At 73.8% G+C, this 17963-nt stretch overlaps 3 protein-coding genes across 4 annotated transcripts; 2 read left to right on the forward strand and 1 right to left on the reverse strand.

Annotated features, from left to right (window-relative positions):
- Positions 1–683: 683 nt before the first annotated feature.
- On the reverse strand, positions 684–6021 carry TTC31 (tetratricopeptide repeat domain 31). The gene is made up of 18 exons (XM_065836426.2): positions 5937–6021; positions 5813–5887; positions 5283–5344; positions 5096–5159; positions 4765–5006; positions 4471–4554; positions 4214–4282; positions 3918–4085; positions 3702–3833; positions 3543–3606; positions 3263–3353; positions 3042–3183; positions 2320–2421; positions 2160–2253; positions 1880–1991; positions 1566–1640; positions 1301–1403; positions 684–1127 (listed from the first exon to the last, which is right to left on the reverse strand). Exons 1-18 carry the CDS (start codon positions 6019–6021, stop codon positions 1002–1004), a joined length of 1890 nt encoding a protein of 629 aa, XP_065692498.2. The 3' UTR covers positions 684–1001.
- On the forward strand, positions 5652–11960 carry CCDC142 (coiled-coil domain containing 142). Of its 2 annotated transcripts, XM_065837716.2 has the most exons (11): positions 5675–6067; positions 6397–6511; positions 7099–8505; positions 8611–8697; positions 9189–9350; positions 9430–9578; positions 9880–10023; positions 10161–10275; positions 10358–10535; positions 10600–10811; positions 11670–11960. In XM_065837716.2, the coding sequence occupies exons 1-11, from the start codon at positions 6020–6022 to the stop codon at positions 11936–11938; spliced, it is 2886 nt and encodes a 961-aa protein (XP_065693788.2). In that variant the 5' UTR covers positions 5675–6019; the 3' UTR covers positions 11939–11960. The 2 variants fall into 2 exon arrangements, with proteins under 2 accessions (XP_065693789.2, XP_065693788.2); XM_065837717.2 differs by lacking the exon at positions 11670–11960 and having other exon boundaries at positions 5652–6067; positions 10402–10535; positions 10600–10758.
- Positions 11961–12181: 221 nt separating this feature from the next.
- LOC136100981 (programmed cell death protein 4-like) lies at positions 12182–17869 on the forward strand. Its single transcript, XM_071808336.1, has 11 exons — positions 12182–12235; positions 13086–13407; positions 13909–14006; positions 14086–14199; positions 14440–14661; positions 15240–15337; positions 15397–15511; positions 16576–16683; positions 16746–16850; positions 16914–17053; positions 17671–17869. Exons 1-11 carry the CDS (start codon positions 12182–12184, stop codon positions 17720–17722), a joined length of 1428 nt encoding a protein of 475 aa, XP_071664437.1. The 3' UTR covers positions 17723–17869.
- The last annotated feature ends 94 nt before the right edge of the window (positions 17870–17963 follow it).

Raw genomic sequence — 17963 nt, forward strand, 5'->3', positions numbered from 1 at the left:
GCTGTCTCCCGCGCGCCTTCTCCCTGTTGCCTATTTGCATATTAATCAAATTCTACTTGATGGCCTGCCCGTCACCTCCGCACGGCCCCGCGACGCCGTCACCTGCAAACGACACCACCGCAGGGCCGGGGCGGCCGGGACCGCGGGGCGGGAGGGGGCGGGTCCGCGGGGGTCGCGCCGGGGGTGTCAGCGCTCCCGCTGCTGGGTCTCCGCACCCGGGGCTCCCCGGGGCAGCGCGGGACCCGCGTGGGGCCGGGAGGGCGCCCAGCGCCGCTCCGCACCGGACCCGCCCCCGTGCGGGCCGAGGCCGCCCCCTGCTGGCCGCCGGTGGCGCCGCGCGGGGCCGGTACCGGGAGCGGTGGGAGCCGCGGTGGGAAGCGCTGCGGTGGGAGCGCCGCGGTGGGAAGCGCCGCGGTGGGAAGCGCTGCGCTGCGGCACCGGGGCGGTGGAGCCACGGGCCGGTCCCTGGCACCGACCTACCGGAACCCCGGCGGGGCCGGCTCGGCACCGGGAGCCGTAATGGAGCTCAACGGCAGCACCGGGCGCCTCAGGGGCACAGAGTTGGTCCCAGAGACAAAACCCACGCCGGCGTGGGAAGGAGCCCCCGGCCCCGCAGAAGCGGAGGAGGGATGGGGAGGGAGGAGGGATGGGGAGGGAGGAGGGATGGGACGGACAGACAGCCACCACTGGCTCCCAGTTTTATTAAAACCCCAAATCAGGTACAAATCCACGAAGGGGCCGAGGGGCACAGCCCCCCCAGCAGCGGTACGAGGAGCTCCAGGGGGTCACAGACCCCCCCAGCCCCACGGCACCCTCGCGGCCCCGTGCAGGTGGGTCCAGCACAGCCCCCAGGGCAGCCCCGCAAGGCACAGACACTAGAGGAACCGGGGGGGCAGGGCCCGGGGGGGCAGGTCCCGCTGCCCGCAGAGGGAAAGGCACAGGCAGGCACTGGCTCGGGCCCCAGGAGCCGCGGTGTCGGGGGGAGCTCCAAGCCCCTCTGGCTACAGGGGGCCCCTGGGGGGGGCACCCACCTTGCCACAGGGCTCGGCGTGCCGGGGGGGGGCCGGGGTGGCGTGGGAGGGGTGTTTGAGCTGCAGCACCAGGCGGATGCCCTCCAGCTCTGCATCCTGGGGACAGGAGGGCAGGGGGAGCTGGCAGCGCTGCCCCACGGGGGGTGACAGGAGGGCAGAGGGAGCTGGCAGCGCTGCCCCACGGGGGGTGACAGGAGGGGCTATGCCTATGACAGACACCCCCCGGCACCCCCTGCCACGGAGCTGGGGGTCGGGGTGCCCCCGCTCACCTGCATGGCTGCGTACGCCGCTTCTGCCGCCGCCTTGTGCGCGTAGTTGATGAAAGCGCAGCGCCGCTCCGGCAGCAGCCGCAGGGACCGGATCTCCCCAAACCTGCGGGGGTGTCAGCACCCACCCCAAGGGCTCCCCCCTGCTCCCGTCACAGGGTTTGCCCCCCAGGCCAGGAGCACCAGGGAACGGGGCAGGCAGGGGGTGCAGGACAGCGGGAAGGTGACACGGGGCGGGACAGTGGCAAGGCTGGGGGGCTGCGCTCACCGGCTGAAGGAGCCCTGCAGAACCTTCTGGCTGATCCTGGCGGTGACGTTCCCCACCCAGAGGGGATAGCAGTCCCTGCAGAACCGCACCGGCGTCACCGGCAGCCGGCGCTGTCCCACACCAACCTGAGCACCTCCAGCCCCTGGGAGCTCTGGGATCCACCCGCTCCCACCCAGTGGCCCCAGTGAGCCCCGGCAGTGTCCCAGCGGGGCAAGGAGCAGCCCCGGCAGTGTCCCAGCGGGGCAGGGAGCAGCCCTGGCAGTGTCCCAGCGGGGCAGGGGGGGCAGCCCCGGCACTGCCAGCCCCAGCTGTACCTGGCAGGGTGGGTGGGGGGCAGTGTCTGTGGGGCCGCAGCCCAGCCCTGGCTCCTGCAGCTCCCGAGGCCACTCGTGTCCTTGTCCCGGCAGCTCCTGCTCACACGTTCCCCTGCCGAGAGATGGAGACGGGCTCAGGTGGCTCTGGGGGCCGGCGCAGCCCCCACAATGGCCGCCCCCAGCCCAGCACCCCCCCAGACCACAGCCCAGCTCCCACACTCCCCCCTGCTGCCAGCTCTGCCACCAGCTCCAAAGCAAAACCAGCACCGAGGCCCCTTACCGGAGGGAGGCAGCGGGGGCGGCTCTCCAGCCTCCAGCATGGGCGGAGACGCGGGGATCCCCTCCAGGCTGCTCCATCCATGGGGGCCGTTCTGCTGTGGGGGGACAGGAGGTCAGGCCCCGCGGGGCGGCAGCGGGGGAGGGGCAGGACGGGGACTCACCGGCAGCAGGGCCCGGCAGAGCGACAGCTGCGCAGCCGCCTCCGCGTTGGCCCCGTCCCGGCGCAGCAGCTCCTCGAAGGCGCTGGCGGCCTCGGCGTAGCGCTGGGGACACGAGCCGAGTCCCGCTGCCTGCCTCCGGCACCCCCAGCCCCACGGCGCCCTGGCACCCCACAGCCAGCGCCACTGACACCCACAGCCCCACAGCAGCCCCAGCCCCACGGCCAGCCCCCCGACACCCCACAACCCCATGGCCAGCCCCCCGACACCCCACAACCCCATGGCCAGCCCCCCGACACCCCACAACCCCATGGCCAGCCCCCCTGACACCCCACAACCCCACGGCCAGCCCCATTGAGACCCACAGCTCTGTGTGGCCAGCCTCAGGCTCCGGTCCACCCCACAGTCCCCCAGCACCCCACAGCCCCATGGCCAGCCCCCAGCCCCACTGACACCCACAGGGCCCCGGCATCCCATGGCCAGCCCCACTGACACCCACAGCTCCCTGGCACCCCACTGCCCCATGGCCAGCCCCACTGACACCCCACTGCCCCATGGCCAGCCTCAAGCTCTCATCCATCCCACAGCGCCCCTGCACCCCGCAGCCCCACAGCCAGCCCCACTGACACCCCACAGCCCCCGGCCAGCCCCATTGACACCCCACAGCCCCATGGCCAGCCCCACTGACACCCCACAGCCCCCGGCCAGCCCCCCATCCGCGGCACCTGCAGCCCCCGCAGCGCCTTGCCCTTGCGGAAGAGGCCTTTGGGCCAGCCGGGCTGCAGCTGCAGGGCTGCCGTCGCGTCCCCGAGCGCCTCCTCGTAGCGCTGCAGCTTCTCGTAGCAGTAGGAGCGGTTCCCAAAGAGCCTGCGGGGACCAGGGGGTCGCTGCCAGGCACAGCCGGGACGTGGAGCCCCCGGGGCCGCTCCCCAGCTGCGCCGCTCACCGGTGCTCCCGGGGGTTCAGCCGCACGGCCTCGCTGAACGCCGCCACTGCCTCGGCGAACCGGCCCTGCTGCGCAGCCTCAGTGCCGCGGGCTGGGGGGACAGCACAGCCCGCTGCTGACCCCCCGCCCGGCTGGGGAGCGGAGCCGCGGCCCCCGCGTGCAGCAGGGACATGGGCGTCTGCTGGGGACGGGCACAGGGGAGCGGGGCCGCAGAGCCAACAGTGGCTCCACCGTCACCCGGTCACCAGGGAATGGCACCTCGGGGACCTGAGGCACTGACCTGCGAGAACCAGGCTCTGCTGCACCACGCCGGCATCCGGGGGCACCGGTGTGGGCTCGGCTGCCTGTGGGGTGGGCAGGGGGGGCAGTGAGGGCTCAGGCAGGGGGGGCAGTGAGACCTGCACTGGGGGGGCAGCTCCCTCCCAGGACCCCAACCCACCTTCCCCGGTGCCCTCTTGCCCGGCTCCGCATCCTCCTTCCTTGGCGGCTTCTCCTTCCCCGGCACCGGCAGCCTCACGCCCGCTTTCTGCCGCGCTTTGCAGACGAAGGTGCAGCTCAGGTCCAGCTCGTCCTGGGAGGGGCGGGGGCGCAGGTTGGTGAGAGGTCAGAGCCCCCGGGCCCCCCGCAGCGCAGACCCCGCACCAGGAGCCCTCACCTCCATCTGCTCTGCCCAGGCCCCGCGGCCTCCGCGCTCCTCTCCTGAGGACTCCGCGCTGTCCCCAGGGCACAGGGAGGGGCTGTGGCCTGGCGAGGCCTCCCCCTCCTCAGCGTTGCTGCTCTGGGGGCACCCGGGGCCCGCGGTGCTGCTCGGGAGCGAGGAGCTCTGGAAGGAGATGGCGGTGGTGAGACGGCAGCCCCGGGCGGCTCTGGCAGCCGCCTCCCGCCGTGGGGCTCAGCGGAGCCCGGGGCAGCCCAGCCCGGCTGGGGCGAGGAGCTGGCACAGGCACCCACCGGCTCGGCCTCCCGCTGGCTTTGCGGCTCTTGTCCCAATTTTTCTCGTTTCTTCCGGTCTTTCTGCTTCTGGAAACCAGAGAGAGCTGTGAGCAGGCGCCCGGCAGAGCAGCACAGACCCCCAGCCGCAGCTCTGTGGGGCAGGAGTGCAGCCCAGGCCCCCGGGACGGCTTCTCCCGGGGACACAGCCGGGCTCAGGGAGCGGAGCTGCGGGCTCGCTGCGGGCAGGCAGGGCGACTCCTGCGGGACACAATCACCTTCTTCTTCAGTTTCTTCTTCTCCGCCTTCCTCTTCACCCGCTCCTCCTCCGCCACCAGCTCCCGCGCATTCCTGTCCGCTTCCTGGGGGAGCGACACCGTGAGTGCCGGCACCTGGCACTGAGCCGCGGCCGGACGGCGGGACAGCCATGGGTGCGATGACAGCAGCGCCGGCCCCCTGGTCAGCACTGCCAGCGCCCGGCACCCCCGCGGCGGGGAGGACAGGAGGGGCTGGAGGACGCGACCCGCCCGAGCAGGGCGCACCACGGGAGCAGGGCAGCGGGTCCCCCTCACCTCGGCCGTAAGCCGCTGTCCCCAGGGCACGGGCAGCCCGCGCATCTTCACCTCCAGCGCGCTGGGCGGGCGGGCGGGCGGCTCCTCCAGCAGCAGCGACTTCTCGAAGGCACAGAAGTTGAAGGTGCTGTCGCTGTCGTCGCTGGAGATGTCCCAGTGGTGCCTGAAGTCCACCCACTGCTCCTCGTCCTCATCCTCGCTGGGCGGCTCCGGCCGCCGGGGGCTGTACCAGAAGCCCAGGTCTGCGCAGGGAGAACCGGGGCCGTTACCGGCAGCTCCCAAGCACCGGTGCCCCAGCAGCCTCCCCGCCCGGTAACTCCTCCCCACTCACCGGAGGTGTCCCAGGGCACGGACACGTCCCCCGCCGCGCTGGGCTTCCCCGGGCGGGACCCGGCCTGCGGCGGCACCGGCAGCTGGAGCGGCGGCACCGGCCCGGGGGAGGCGGCGCTGCCGCCCGCGGGTCCCCGGGGCTCCCGCCGCCCCCCGCTCGGCCCCGCCGCCCCCCGAGTCCCTCGTACCTGCGGGCGGGCGCGCGGGCCGCGGGCGGTGCCGGGCGGGCGGTGCCGGGGGCAGAACGGCGCTGCGGGGAGCGGAGCCGCCGCTGAGCCGGCGGAAACGAAACCGAAACGCGGCGCTGGGGCCGCGCTGGCCCCGCCCCACCCCGCCGAGCCCCGGCCCTGCGGGCACCCCCGGCCCCGGCGGGCCGGTCACAGCGCGGCTCCCGCCTGCGGGACCCGGCCCCGCAGCCCCGGGACCTCCTGGTCCCGCTCCCCGGCCCCCCAGCCCCGTACCGCCGCTCCAGCCGCCGGGGCCCAGCGCGCAGCCCCAGGGGCAGGCGGCGGGGGCGGCCCCGGCCCTGAGGGCCGCCAGGCCCGGCCAGGGCGAGTCCCGCGTCCCGCCCGCCCCCCGCATCGCCCGGGCACCCGCTGCCCGCGCCGGAAGTGGGGCACAGCGCGGGAGTGCGGGACGGAAGTGGGGCATGTGCCGGATGAGGCTGCCCGGCCGCCATGTTGGGTGTGGGCAGGACGGCGGCCCGTGAGGCCCGTACCAAGCAGCGCCGGGGCTCCGCGTGCCCTCCCGCCGTCCCCGCCTTCCCTCGACCCGCGGGCCCGGCCGCCTCCCGCTGCTCAGGACCTCCCCTGCACCGGGCGCCGCGGCGCTGCCCCCCCAGCGGGTCAGTCCTGCCCGTGCCTCCGGATTAGCGCGGGCGCGGCCTAAGCCTATTTCCTCTCGCCGCCCCCGGGGATGGCCCAGCATGGAGGACGGCAGCCCTGAGCGTCGCGGCGGGGAGCCCTGCCAGCAGGTGAGGCCTCGAACGGGCGAGGAGACCCCTAGGAGATTCAACCCGCGGCCAGCGGCCAGGCCTCGGGCCCGGTGCCGCCGCCCAGCCGGGAGCCGCCATTCCCGGCACCGGGCTCGGGGCCGCTCTCGGCGTCTCCTTGACAACGGCCCCGGCCGCCGCGGAGGGGGCGTGGCCTGGTGGGGGCGTGGCTCTGGAGACGAGACTCCGCGCTCGGCGGCGGCGAGGGGCGGAGATACTGCGAGGGGGCGGGGGCTGAGCAGGATGCCCCGCCCCTTAGCCGGCGGCCCCGCCCCTTCCCCGCGGGTCTGACCGGTCGCGGTCTCCCGCAGGTGGACGAGGGTGACGGCGCCGGTTTGAGCGGCCTCGTCCTGCTGCTCCTGACGGCCCGGCCGGCCCCGCCCGGCCCGGGCGATGGGGCTGCCCGCGGGGAGCACACCGAGCCAGGTGAGGGGCTGGCCGGGGGGGCGGAACCCGGTGGTGGGACCGGCTCCGGGGGTCTCTGGGGCAGCCCCGGGGGGCTGATCCGCCCATCGCCCGTAGCCCCGCGGCTCCCTGAGGGGTGCAGGTTCGCAGGGGCAGGACAGGTGACAACTGTTGCGCGGTTGATGTCATTAACACGGGACACGTACCTGAGCGCTCCTGGCCGCAGCAGGAGCAGGAGCAGCCCTTGGAACGGGCCCCGTGCCCAGCGGAGCCCCGGGCTCCCGGGTGCCCTTGGGGGTCTCGGCAGCGGCGCTGGCAGGGCCGGGGTGGCCGGGGCGGTGGGACTGTCCTGCTGTGCCCTCCAGCTGCGGGACAGGGCCGGGGTGGCCGGGGCGGTGGGACTGTCCTGCTGTGCCCTCCAGCAGTGGGACAGGGCCGGGGTGGCCGGGGCGGTGGGACTGTCCTGCTGTGCCCTCCATCTGCGGGACAGGGCCGGGGTGGCCGGGGCGGTGGGACTGTCCTGCTGTGCCCTCCAGCTCCTCACAGAGCCGGGGTGGCGGGGCCGGGCCGTCCCGGTGCCGCCCCCCAGCGCGGGTCCTGCCCCGCAGGCAGCGGCTCCCTGGGCGGGCTGGCGCGCTCGCTGCAGAAGGCGGAAGCCAAGCTGCGCAGCTGTGTCAGCCCCGGCCTGCGGCGCCTGCTGCCCCTGCGGCCCCGCCAGCGCGGCGACGGCAGCGACGACGAGGATGAGGACGAGGAGGAGGAGGCGCCGGCCCTCCCGGCACTGCTGGAGCTGAGCTTCCCGGGGCTGCGCCGCTGCCTCTGTGTCTGGGAGGACCCCCGCACTGAGACCTTCCGCGGCCACGTGCGGCCCCAGCCCGGCGACGCCTTCTCCCGCCACCCCGTGCGCCCGCGCGTGGCCGAGCGCGGGGCCGCCCTGCACGCCCTGCTGCAGCAGCGGCACCTCCTGCGCCTGGCCCGCGACTACGCCCGCCGGCTCCAGGCCTCCTCCGCCTTCCTGCGCCGGCTCCTGGCCCTGCCGGAGCAGCCGGAGCCGCCGGGGGCCGCGCAGCCGCTGCGGGGGCTGTGCCAGGAGCTGCGGACGCACGCCGGGCACTGGAGCGCGCTGCGGCGGCGGATGCGCGGTGACCCGTGGCTGCGGCCGCTGCTGCTGCGGCGGCACGAGTCGGTGGCGCACATGCGGCGGGCGCTGCTGGTGCTGGCGCTGCACGCCGCGCGCCTGGCCGAGCGCCACGCCGAGGCGCGGCTGCGGGGGCTGGCACGGGCCGGCCCCCCCACCCCGGCACTGCTCTCCGACCTCTTCCAGGGCCTGGAGATCTACAACCAGGTGCTGGGTGACCTGGCGCTGGAGCTGGGCATCGCTGGCATCGCCGGCTGCCGCGGTGCCACCGGGGGCGGCTCCCACACCTTCTCGGCAGCCAGGGTGCTGGGGGTCCTGGCGGCCGAGCGGGGCCGGCTGGTGGCCGAGCGGCTCCAGCCCCTCCTGCAGCCGCGGGATGGGGGCGCCGGGGCGGAACACGTCTGCTGGGAGGATGCTGTGGTGCCTTGGCCCCCGGAGCACGGGACCGCGCTGGCGGCGGACGCGGGACCCTCCGGGCGGGAGGAGCCGCCGGGCCTGGCCGCGGAGCTGCGGGCGCTGTGCCGGGATGACGAGGAGCTGATGGGCCTCGTGCTGGGGGCGCTGGTGGCCTCGGCCGACAGCCTGTGGCACCACGTCCTCCACGAGCCCCCGCAGGAGGAGCCGGTGGCGGGGACCCCCGAGCCGCCGGAGCCGCGGGCAGCCGGGCCGGGCACGGTCACCGCAGCGAGCCCCGCGGGCTGGAAGTCGGTGCGCTGGCTGGACGCCTCCCGCGCACCGGCGGCCACGGCCCTGCACGCGCGGTACCGCCCGCTGCTCTGGGCAGCCGCCGGCACCGCGCTGGGGCAGCGCCTGGGGCTGCGGCACCACGGGACTGGCACGGCCGCGGCGTTGGAGCTGAGCCGGGCGCTCGCCCAGGGTAGGTGGGGGCCCGGGGGGCACCGGGTGGCGGCGGCACCGAGCAGCTCCCCGGGGAGCCCCCAGTGCCGCCATGGGGTGCGCTGCCCTCACCCCTCCCCTGCAGCCCCCGTGCCCCGGGAGTGCCAGGAGGAGCTGGGGCGGCTCTGCCTGCGCCTGCTGTGCCGGAGCGTCCTCCACGACTGGGAGAGAGGTACCGGCTATGGGGCGGGGGGTGCTGGTGTGGGGCGGAGGGTGCTGGTGTGGGGTGTGGGGTGCAGGTGTGGGGCGGGGGGTGCTGGTGTGGGGTGCAGGTGTGGGGCGGGGGGTGCTGCTGTGGGGCGGGAGGTTCAGAGTACGGGGTGTGGGGTGCAGGTGTGGGGCGGGGGGTGCTGGTGTGGGGCGGGGGGTTCAGAGTACAGGGTGTGGGGTGCAGGTGTGGGGTGTGGGGTGCAGGTGTGGGGCAGGGGGTGCTGGTGTGGGGTGGGGGGTTCAGAGTACGGGGTGTGGGGTGCAGGTGCGGGGTGTGGGGTGCAGGTGTGGGGCGGGGGGTGCTGGTGTGGGGCGGGGGGTTCAGAGTACGGGGTGTGGGGCGGGGGGTTCAGGGTACGGGGTGTGGGGAACGTGGTACAGGTTACGGGGCAGGGTGTGTGGGGTTTGTGGTGCCGGCAGCAGTGGCTCAGGGCCACTGACCGGTGCCCCCAGACTTCGCCCGCGCTCTGGGCTCGGCTCTGTCTGACAAGTGCTCGGGGGAGCCGGCGGTGCCGGTGCCGGTGTGCAGCCGCACGGCGCGGTGCCTGCAGCGGCTCTACCCGGCCCTGGCCTTCGCCCTGCGCTGCCTGCGGCCCCTGCCCGCCTGCCCGCACGGTGAGTGGCGCCTGGGGGGCACCCCCGGGCTGACCCCCCCGCCGGTGCCGCCCCGCTGCCGTGACACCCCTGTCCCCAGGCCGCCCCCCCTGCCTGCGGCTGCAGGTGCTGGGCCGCTGCCTGGCCACGGCGCACGCTGCCTGCGCCTGGCTGATGGGCAGCGCCTGCCGGCACCTGGCGGCCTGGGCCGTGCCGCAGTTCCTGCTCGTCACCCAGGGGGACCTGCAGGTACCGGGGACCGGGCTGCCGTGTGGGGCTGGGGCTGCCTGTAGGTCTGGCTGTGGGGCTGGGGGCTGGTTGTGGGGCTGGCTGTGGGGCTGGGGACTGGTTGTGGGTCTGGTCACGGGGCTGGGGGGCTGTGGGACTGCGGGGCTGGCTGGGAGGCTGTGGGGGCCGGCTGTGGGACTGTGGGACTGGCTGCGGGGCTGTGGGGGAGGCTGTGGGGGCTTGGGGGCTGTGGGGTGGGATGGGGGGCTGGGGGCTGGGATGGGGGGCTGGGCAGGGCTCCTCTCACCCCTCGTCCCCCCAGCTGCTGCAGACAGAGACGGACCGGCTGGTGGTGCTGGTGAGCGGGACCTTCCCGGAGCCCGGGGACACCCCCCTGTCCCCCGCCCTGTGTCCCCCGGAGCACCAGCTGTGCCGGCAGATCCGCTCCACGGCTGCCAGCATCCAGGTACGGTACGGCCGCGCTGTGCCATGCCGCGCCGTGCCGTGCCGTGCCGCGCCGTGTGGCTCTGCCCCGGCTGGGCGCGCCGGGGAGCTGCCAGGTGCCGCGGGCCCGTGGTGCCAGCGCTGTCCCGCTCTGCGCAGCTGTTCTCGGGGGACGTGCTGAAGATGTTCTCCAGCGACTGCAAGCGCATGTCGGCGGAGATCTTCGGGCAGACCATGCCGCTGGGCAAGCACTGGAGGGTCGGCCTCCGTGCCGGTGGGTCGCGCTGCCGCGGTGCCGCGGCGCCGGGGGCAGGGCCGGGGGGTCCCCGGGCCGGGCTGAGCCGCTGTCCCCCCAGACCTGCCCAGCTCCCCCAGCGCTTACGCGGCGGCGGCGGCGCAGGCGGTGCTGGGCCAGGTGCTGCAGGTCGCGCAGCTGCTGCCCCGCGACGCGCAGGCGCCCGCGCTGGCCCGGGTGACCACGGCCTTCTTGGAGGCCTGGATGGACCACATCCTGGCCCAGCGCATCAAGTTCAGGTAGGGCGGGGGCCAGGGGGCGCGGCAGCGCCGGGGGGCCGCGCTGAGCGTGCCGGTGCCCCAGCCTGCAGGGAGCCCTGCAGCTGCGGCAGGACTTTGAGCTGGTGCGGGAGCTGCTGGGCTCAGAGCGCTACGGGCTGGCCCCCGAGACGCGGCAGTCCCTGCTCGCCCTGCGCGTCTTCCAGCAGATGGACGGCGCCATCCTCTGCCTGCTGCAGCAGCCCGGGGGGGCGGCTGGCGCGGCCCCCCGGCCGTGGCACTCCCTGCGCCGCTGCTGTGAGTCACGGCGGGACGGGACGGGACGGGACGGGACGGGACGGGACGGGACGGGACGGGGTGACAATGTCCTGCACTGGGGGGGTCCGGGCTGGGGATGGAGGGACGGAGAGCAGCCCTGAGGACGTGGGGCGTGGGGGTGAAAAATAGGACGTGACCCGGCTGTGTGCACTCACAGCCCAGAGCCCACCCATCCTGGCTGTGTCACCCGCAGCGTGGGCAGCAGGTTTGGGGGATCCTGCCCCTCTGCACCGCTCTGTGAGCCCCCCTGCAGTGCTGGTCCAGCTCTGGGTCCTCAGCACAGGACACATATGGACCTGCTGAGAGGGGCAGAGGAGCCCCAGGAATGACCCGAGGCTGGAACAGCTCTGCTGGGGACAGGTGAGAGAGCTGGGGGGTTCAGCTGGAGAAAAGCTCCAGGGAGACCTTAGTGCACCTTTCAGTGCTTAAAAGGGGCTGATAAGAAAGATGGGGACAGACTTTAGGGCAGGACCTGTTGTGATAGGACAAGGGGTGGTGGTTTTAGGCTAAAGGAGGGAGATTCAGGCTGGACATGAGGAATAACTTATTTATTATGAGGAACACTGGTGGAGGTTCCCAGAGAGGTGGTGGCTGAACCATCCCTGGAGACATCCCAGGCCAGGCTGGACGGGGCTCTGAGCACCCTGAGCTGGTGAAGATGTCCCTGTCATGGCAGGGGGCACTGGGACCCAAACCCTCTGTGGTTCCATGGCCACACCAGCCCTGTCAGGTGGTGTTGGGGACATCGTGGTGGGGACATCTGCTACTTGGGGGGGAACGTCCAGGATCCCCAGCCCAGCTGCGTGTCCACCCCTCTGACCCCCATCTCCCCCCCAGGCTCAGATCACGGCGCCCACCCCCCAGACCCACACCCGGGTGCCCTTCACGCCCTGGACGCCCTGGAGCCCCCCACACCGGGGACACCCCCGTTGTCCCCTCCTGCTGCCGAGGCGCCGTCACAACCGCACCGCGGTGTCCCCGAGTCCTACCTGTCCCCAGAGCCCTACCTGTCCCCCAGCCAGCAGCAATGGCTGGCGCTACGGCTGCACCGCGCCCGCCGCTGGCGCGTCCCCGGTTTGCCGTGCGTGGGGAGCCCCGAAACCTGAGCCAATAAAACCGGTGTCCACATGTCCGTCCCTATATCTGTCCACGGCCCCCGAGCCCGGGTCGACGGGGCTTCGGGAGCGGCCGAACGGCCGCTCCCGAAGCCCCGTCGACCCGGGCTCGGGGTTCGGTGGCCACCGGTGTGACTACGGTTCCCATGATGCTGATACCCCCCCCCCCCCCCCCCGCCCCGATCACTTCCGCCGCGGGGCGGAGTCGAACCGCGGTCCCCGCTGCCGCCCGCCATGGCCGCATCCGCCGCTGCCGCCCCCTCCGCCGAGCGCGGCCCCTTTCCCACGGCAAGTGCCAGCACCGAGTGTCCCCCCCCGGCCCCGTTACCGGCGATGGAGCCCCGGTTGGGATCGGGGCGGCGGGAAAGGGGGGGGTCCCAGGGGTCGCTTTGGGGGGTCCATGGGGGTCACGGAGGAGGTTGGGGGCACTTGGGGCGGGTCTCAGGGGGTGGCGGGGTGCGTGGTGGGGATCCTATGGGGGCCTGGGGGTGCGTGGTGGGTCCCATGGGGGTGCTGGGAGAGGCTGGGGGCACATGGATGTCCTGGGGGAGCCAGGGGTGTGTAGTTGGGGTCCTATAGGAAACCTGGGGGGAGTCAGGGGGTACTTGGGGGTCCCAGGGGAGGCTGGGGGTACATGGTGGGGTTTCCATGGGGTCCCAGGGAGGTCAGGGGTACATGGTGGGTTCCAATGGGGGTGCAGGGGGTGGGTCAGGGGGCACATGGGGGTGCCAGGGAGGTCAGGGGTACACACTGGGTTCCCATGGGGGCCCTGGGGTGGGTCAGGGGGTACACGCTGGGGTCCCACGGGGGTCCCAGGGAGGTCACGGGTACACGCTGGGTTCTCATGTGGGTCCTGAGGTGGGTCCTGGGGTGGGTCAGGGGTACATGCTGGGTTCTCATGTGGGTCCTGAGGTTGATCAGGGGGTACATGGGGGTCCTTCTGGTGTCGAGGAGTGCACACTGGGTTTCATGGGAGTCCTGGGAGAGGTGAAGGGTACACACTGGGGTCCCATGTGGGTCCCAGGGAGGTCAGGGGCACACAGGGGGGATCCCAGGGGGGCCCCAGGGGGGTCAGGGGCACACAGGGGGGATCCCAGGGGGGTCCCAGGGGGGTCAGGGGTACACACTGGGGTCCCAGGGGGGTCAGGGGTGGCCGTGTCACATCCCCGTGCCCGGTGCGCAGGGCCCTGGCCCGGTGGGCGCAGAGGAGGAGGAGGAGGGGGACGAGGAGCTGCTGGGGGCCGGGGGTCCCCGCGCCTGGACCCCCCAGGAGAAGCTGCTGCACGAGGCGCGGCTGAAGGCCAAGGCCAAGCGGCGGCTGCGGCGCACGTCGTCCCGGGACCCGGCGCGCGAGTCGCTGGGCGAGGGCAGCGAGCCCGGCCCCGAGCCCGGCAGCCCCAGGGGCCGGAGCCACGACCGCCGCTCCCGCACCGGCAAGGGCCGCGGGCTCCCCAAGAAAGGTGGGGGGCTGCAGTGGGGGCAGCGTCCCCGTGGGGCTGGGAGCCACTGGTGTCCTTGTGGGGCTGGGAGCCTCCTGTCCCCTCCATGGGGCTGGGACCCTCCTGTGTCCCCATGCCTCTGGTGTCCCCATGGGGCTGGGACCCTCCTGTGTCCCCATGCCTCTTGTGTCTCCGTGGGGCTGGAACCCTCCTGTCCACCTCATTGGGCTGGGACCCTCCTGTCCCCTCCACGGGGACCCCATAAAGCTCCATCAGTCCCCTCCTGCATCCCCCTGGGGTTGGGACCTTCCTGTGTCCCCAGTGGGGCTCGGGCTGGGACCCTCCTGTCCACTTCACTGGCTGGGACCCTCCTGTCCCCTCCATGGGGACCCCATAAAGCTCCATCACTCCGCATCCCCCGTGGCGCTGGGACCCATCCCAGAGCTGCAGGCTCAGTCCCTGCCCGGGGGGCTACCTGGGGACCCCAGGCTGAGCCCCCGCTCACCCCTGTGCCCGGTGCAGGCGGCGCGGGGGGCAAGGGCGTGTGGGGCGCCCCCGGCGTGGTCTATGGCTTCCAGGAGCCCGACGCCCGCGACCCCAACTATGACGAGGCGGCTCAGGTACGGCCTGGCCCCCCAAGCCCCCAGCCCCGCGGGGTCCGGCAGCGGCACAGGGGGTGACGTGGTCCTGGCCCCGCAGGGGGACACGGTTTACGCCACCGTGGTGCCCGAGCTGGAGGAGGGGGAGCTGGAGAAGAACGTGCAGCCCATGGTGCTGGAGTACTTCGAGCACGGGGACACCCGCGAGGTCATGGTGCGTGGGGGGCTGCGCTGGGGGCATGGGGTCCCTCGGGGGTGAGTAGGCTGGATGGGGGAGGGTCTCCTGGTGGGGGGTCCTTTGTGGGTGTGGGTGTCCCTGGGGCCGGGGACAGGCTTCCCAGTGACCCTCGGGGATGGGGAAGGGTCCCTTGGGGGGCGCTGGGCACCCCGTGGCGGGGGGGCCTTTGTGGGGCCGGAGGGGGTCCCGGGCCGGGGTGACGGTTCCGCGGCGCAGGAGCTGCTGCGGGGGCTGAACCTGGGCGCGCGGCGCGCGGCGGTGCCGGCGCTGGCGGTGGCCCTGGCGCTGGAGGGCAAGGCCAGTCACCGCGAGCTGACCTCCCGCCTGCTGGCCGAGCTGGTGGCCCGTGCGCTGGCCCCCGAGGACATCGCCTGGGCCTTCGACAAGATGCTGCGCGACCTGCCCGACCTCATCCTCGACACCCCCGAGGCCCCGCAGGTGGGACGGGGACGGGGACGGGGACGGGTGGGGGACACGGCCGTGCTGGGGACGCTCTTGGGGGGACACGCTGAGCCGGGGGTCATGGCTGTGCCGGGGGGTGACATGGGGGGCCATGGCTCTGCTGGGGGGCCATGGGTGTGCCGGGGGGTGATGTGGGGGGCCATGGCTGTGCTGGGGGGTGACGTGGGGGGCCATGGCTGTGCTGGGGGGTCATGGCTGTGCCGGGGGTGACATGGGGGGACACACCTTGCTGGGGGGCCGTGGCCATGCCAGGGGTGACATGGGGGGTCATGGCTGTGCTGGGGGCGATGTGGGGGGCCATGGCTGCACTGGGGGGGCTGTGGCTGTGCTGGGGGATGCTCTGGGGACACACACCTTGCTGGGGGCCGTGGCCATGGCAGGGGGTGATAAGGGGGACACGGGTGTACCAGGGGGACACAGCCGTGCTGGGGATGCACTGGGGGGCCATGGCTGTGCTGGGGAGCCGTGGCCATGCCCGGGGGCACCATGGGGGGCCATGGGCACGCTGGGGGCTGTGGCTGCGCCGGGTCCCGGCGCTGACGCCGTGTCCGCAGATGCTGGGCCAGTTCATGGCGCGCGCGGTGGCCGACCAGGCGCTGCCGCGGGACTTCCTGGAGCGCTACAGGGGGCGCGTGGGCTGCGAACACGCCAGGTGAGCGCCGCCCCCCCCGCGCCCCTGCGCCCCCGCCGCCGCTCACCCCCGTCCCGCAGGGCCGCCCTGGACCGCGCCGCCGTGCTGCTCCGCGTCCAGCGCGGCGTCACCCGGCTGGACAACGTCTGGGGCGCGGGGGGCGGCCAGCGCCCCGTCAAGCACCTCGTCAAGGAGGTCAGCGCCGCGTCCCCCGTCCCGTCACCGCGTCCCCTGATCCTGTGCCTGTGTGCCCCGTCCCATCACCGCATACCCCGTCCTGTCACCGCATCCCCTGGTCCTGCCACCATGTCCCCAAGTCCTGCCACTGTGTCCCCTGGTTCTGTCACTGTGTCCCCCGTCCTGCCACTCTGTCCCCCGGTCCTGTCACTGTGTCCCCCTGCTCCATCCCTCATCCCTGCACCCCCCTGCCTCCAGATGTCTCCCGGGTGTCCCCTGCCACGTCCCTCTGGACATGTCCCCAGTGGTGTCCCCCGCGCATCCCTGTGCCCACCCAGGGCAGTGGTGCCCCCCGGCTCCCCCTGTGATCCCCCCACCCACACTGTCCCCCTGTGCCCCCTACATGTCCCTGCAGTGCTGTGTCCCCGTGTCCCCATGCTGTGCCCCATGTGTCCCCGCAGCCCATTGTCCCCACTGTCCCCACGCTGTCCCCTCAGCCCGGTGTCCCCACTGTCCCCGTGCTATCCCTGCGTGTCCCCTCCATGCTGTCCCTACTGTCCCTGCGTGTCCCCTCAGCCCAGTGTCCCCATGTCCCCATGCTGTCCCTGCTGTCCCTGCGTGTCCCTGTAGCCCAAAGTCCCCACTGTCCCCATGCTGTCCTCACTGTCCCCATGCTGTCCCTGCGTGTCCCCTCAGCCCGGTGTCCCCATGTCCTCATGCTGTCCCTGCGTGTCCCTGCAGCCCCATGTCCCCACTGTCCCCACGCTGTCCCCACTGTCCACATGCTGTCCCCGCTGTCCCCTCAGCCCGGTGTCCCCACTGTCCCCATGCTGTCCCTGCGTGTCCCTGCAACCCGGTGTCCCCATGTCCCCATGCTGTCCCCACTGTCCCCATGCTGTCCCTGCGTGTCCCCTCAGCCCGGTGTCCCCACTGTCCCCATGCTGTCCCCGCTGTCCCCTCAACCTGGTGTCCCCATGTCCCCATGCTGTCCCTGCTGTCCCCGCGTGTCCCTGCAACCCGGTGTCCCCATGTCCGCACGCTGTCCCCACTGTCCCCTCAGCCCGGTGTCCCCGTGTCCCCAGATGAAGCTGCTGCTGCGTGAGTACCTGCTGTCCGGGGAGGTGTCGGAGGCCGAGCAGTGCCTGCGGGAGCTGGAGGTGCCTCATTTCCACCACGAGCTGGTGTACGAGGTGAGGCGGGGGGCCGGGGGTCCCGGGGGGTCCCGGCGGCCGCGGTGACGCCGGTGCCGCAGGCGGTGCTGATGGTGCTGGAGGGCGAGGGACCCGTGGAGAAGATGGTGACGCTGCTGAAGGTGCTGTGGGAGTCGGGGCTGGTGACGCTGGACCAGATGAACCGGGTGAGCGCGGGGCCGCGGGGGGGAGGGCGCGCGGACGCCGGGGGTGACACCGCGTCCCCCCAGGGCTTCCGGCGCGTGTTCGAGGAGCTGGGGGACATCAGCCTGGACGTGCCGCGGGCGCACGGGCTGCTGGAGCGGCTGCTGGAGCGGTGCTGCGAGCGCGGCGTCGTCACCCGCGCGCTGCGGGACGCCTGTCCCGCCAGGTACCGGCGCGGGGGACCCCGGCCCCTCCAGCCCCGCCACGGGAGGGACCCCCCATTCCCTCCATCCCCCACCACGGGAGGGACCCCCAGCCCCTCCAGCCCCCACCATGGGGAGACCCCAGCCCCACCATCCCCACCACGGGGGGACCCCAGCCCCTCCATCCCCCCGCACGGGGGGACCCCGCATCGCCTCCATCCCCCACCATGGGGAGACCCCGGCCCCTCCATCCCCCACCACGGAGGGGATCCCCCATTCCCTCCATCCCCGCCATGGGGGGATCCCGGCCCCTCCATCCCCCGCCACAGAGGGGATCCCCTATTCCCTCCATCCCCGCCACAGGGGGACCCCGGCCCCTCCCACTGCGCCACGGGAGGGACCCCCATTCCCTCCATCCCCTGACACAGGGGGACCCTGGCCCCTCCATCCCCCGCCATGGAGGGGATCCCCCATTCCCTCCATCCCCGCCACCGGGGAGACCCCGGCCCCTCCATCCCCTCCACGGGGGGGATCCCCCATTCCCTCCATCCCCCGCCACGGGGTGACCCCGCGTCCTTCATCCCCCGTTACGGGGGAGCCCGTGTCCCCTCCATCCCCCCTTCATCCTCCTCCTCCGCAGGGGCCGCAAACGCTTCGTGAGCGAGGGCGACGGGGGACAGGTGAAGCAGTGACGGGGCGGCCCCGGGGGGCGGCGGTGGGGGGGCCGAGTCCCGCCGACCCCGCGCCGTGGGGCGGCCCCCTCCGCCTCTGGCTTGTGCCCGGGACCCCCGCCCGGCCGTGGGGCCGGCCAAGGGACACAATAAAGCGTTTTCCAGGGACGCGCTGAGCCCGGTGTGTGTGGGGGGACCGGGGGTTCCGTGTCCCCGCGGGGCGGGTTTGGGGCTGGGGGGGGCGCTGGGAGGACTGACCCTG

This window comes from Patagioenas fasciata, chromosome 4, assembly GCF_037038585.1.
Source record: "Patagioenas fasciata isolate bPatFas1 chromosome 4, bPatFas1.hap1, whole genome shotgun sequence".
Classification (NCBI taxonomy): Eukaryota; Metazoa; Chordata; class Aves; order Columbiformes; family Columbidae; genus Patagioenas; species Patagioenas fasciata.

Bases quoted from the DNA above. Each gene is read 5' to 3' on its own strand.
- CCDC142 (XM_065837716.2), top strand. From the start codon at position 6,020: ATGGAGGACGGCAGCCCTGAGCGTCGCGGCGGGGAGCCCTGCCAGCAG. The intron at 6,068-6,396 runs GTGAGGCCTCGA...GGTCTCCCGCAG, and splicing joins GCGGGGAGCCCTGCCAGCAG to GTGGACGAGGGTGACGGCGC. The intron at 10,536-10,599 runs GTAGGGCGGGGG...CCGGTGCCCCAG, and splicing joins GCCCAGCGCATCAAGTTCAG to CCTGCAGGGAGCCCTGCAGC.
- TTC31 (XM_065836426.2), bottom strand. From the start codon at position 6,021: ATGCTGGGCCATCCCCGGGGGCGGCGAGAGGAAATAGGCTTAGGCCGC. The intron at 2,422-3,041 runs GTGCCGCGGATG...TCGTGTCCCCAG, and splicing joins AGGCGCTGCGGGGGCTGCAG to CGCTACGCCGAGGCCGCCAG. The intron at 1,404-1,565 runs GTGAGCGCAGCC...ACACCCCCGCAG, and splicing joins CTGCAGGGCTCCTTCAGCCG to GTTTGGGGAGATCCGGTCCC.
- LOC136100981 (XM_071808336.1), top strand. From the start codon at position 12,182: ATGGCCGCATCCGCCGCTGCCGCCCCCTCCGCCGAGCGCGGCCCCTTT. The intron at 12,236-13,085 runs GCAAGTGCCAGC...CTGGGGTCCCAG, and splicing joins AGCGCGGCCCCTTTCCCACG to GGGGGTCAGGGGTGGCCGTG. The intron at 14,200-14,439 runs GTGCGTGGGGGG...TCCGCGGCGCAG, and splicing joins GGGACACCCGCGAGGTCATG to GAGCTGCTGCGGGGGCTGAA.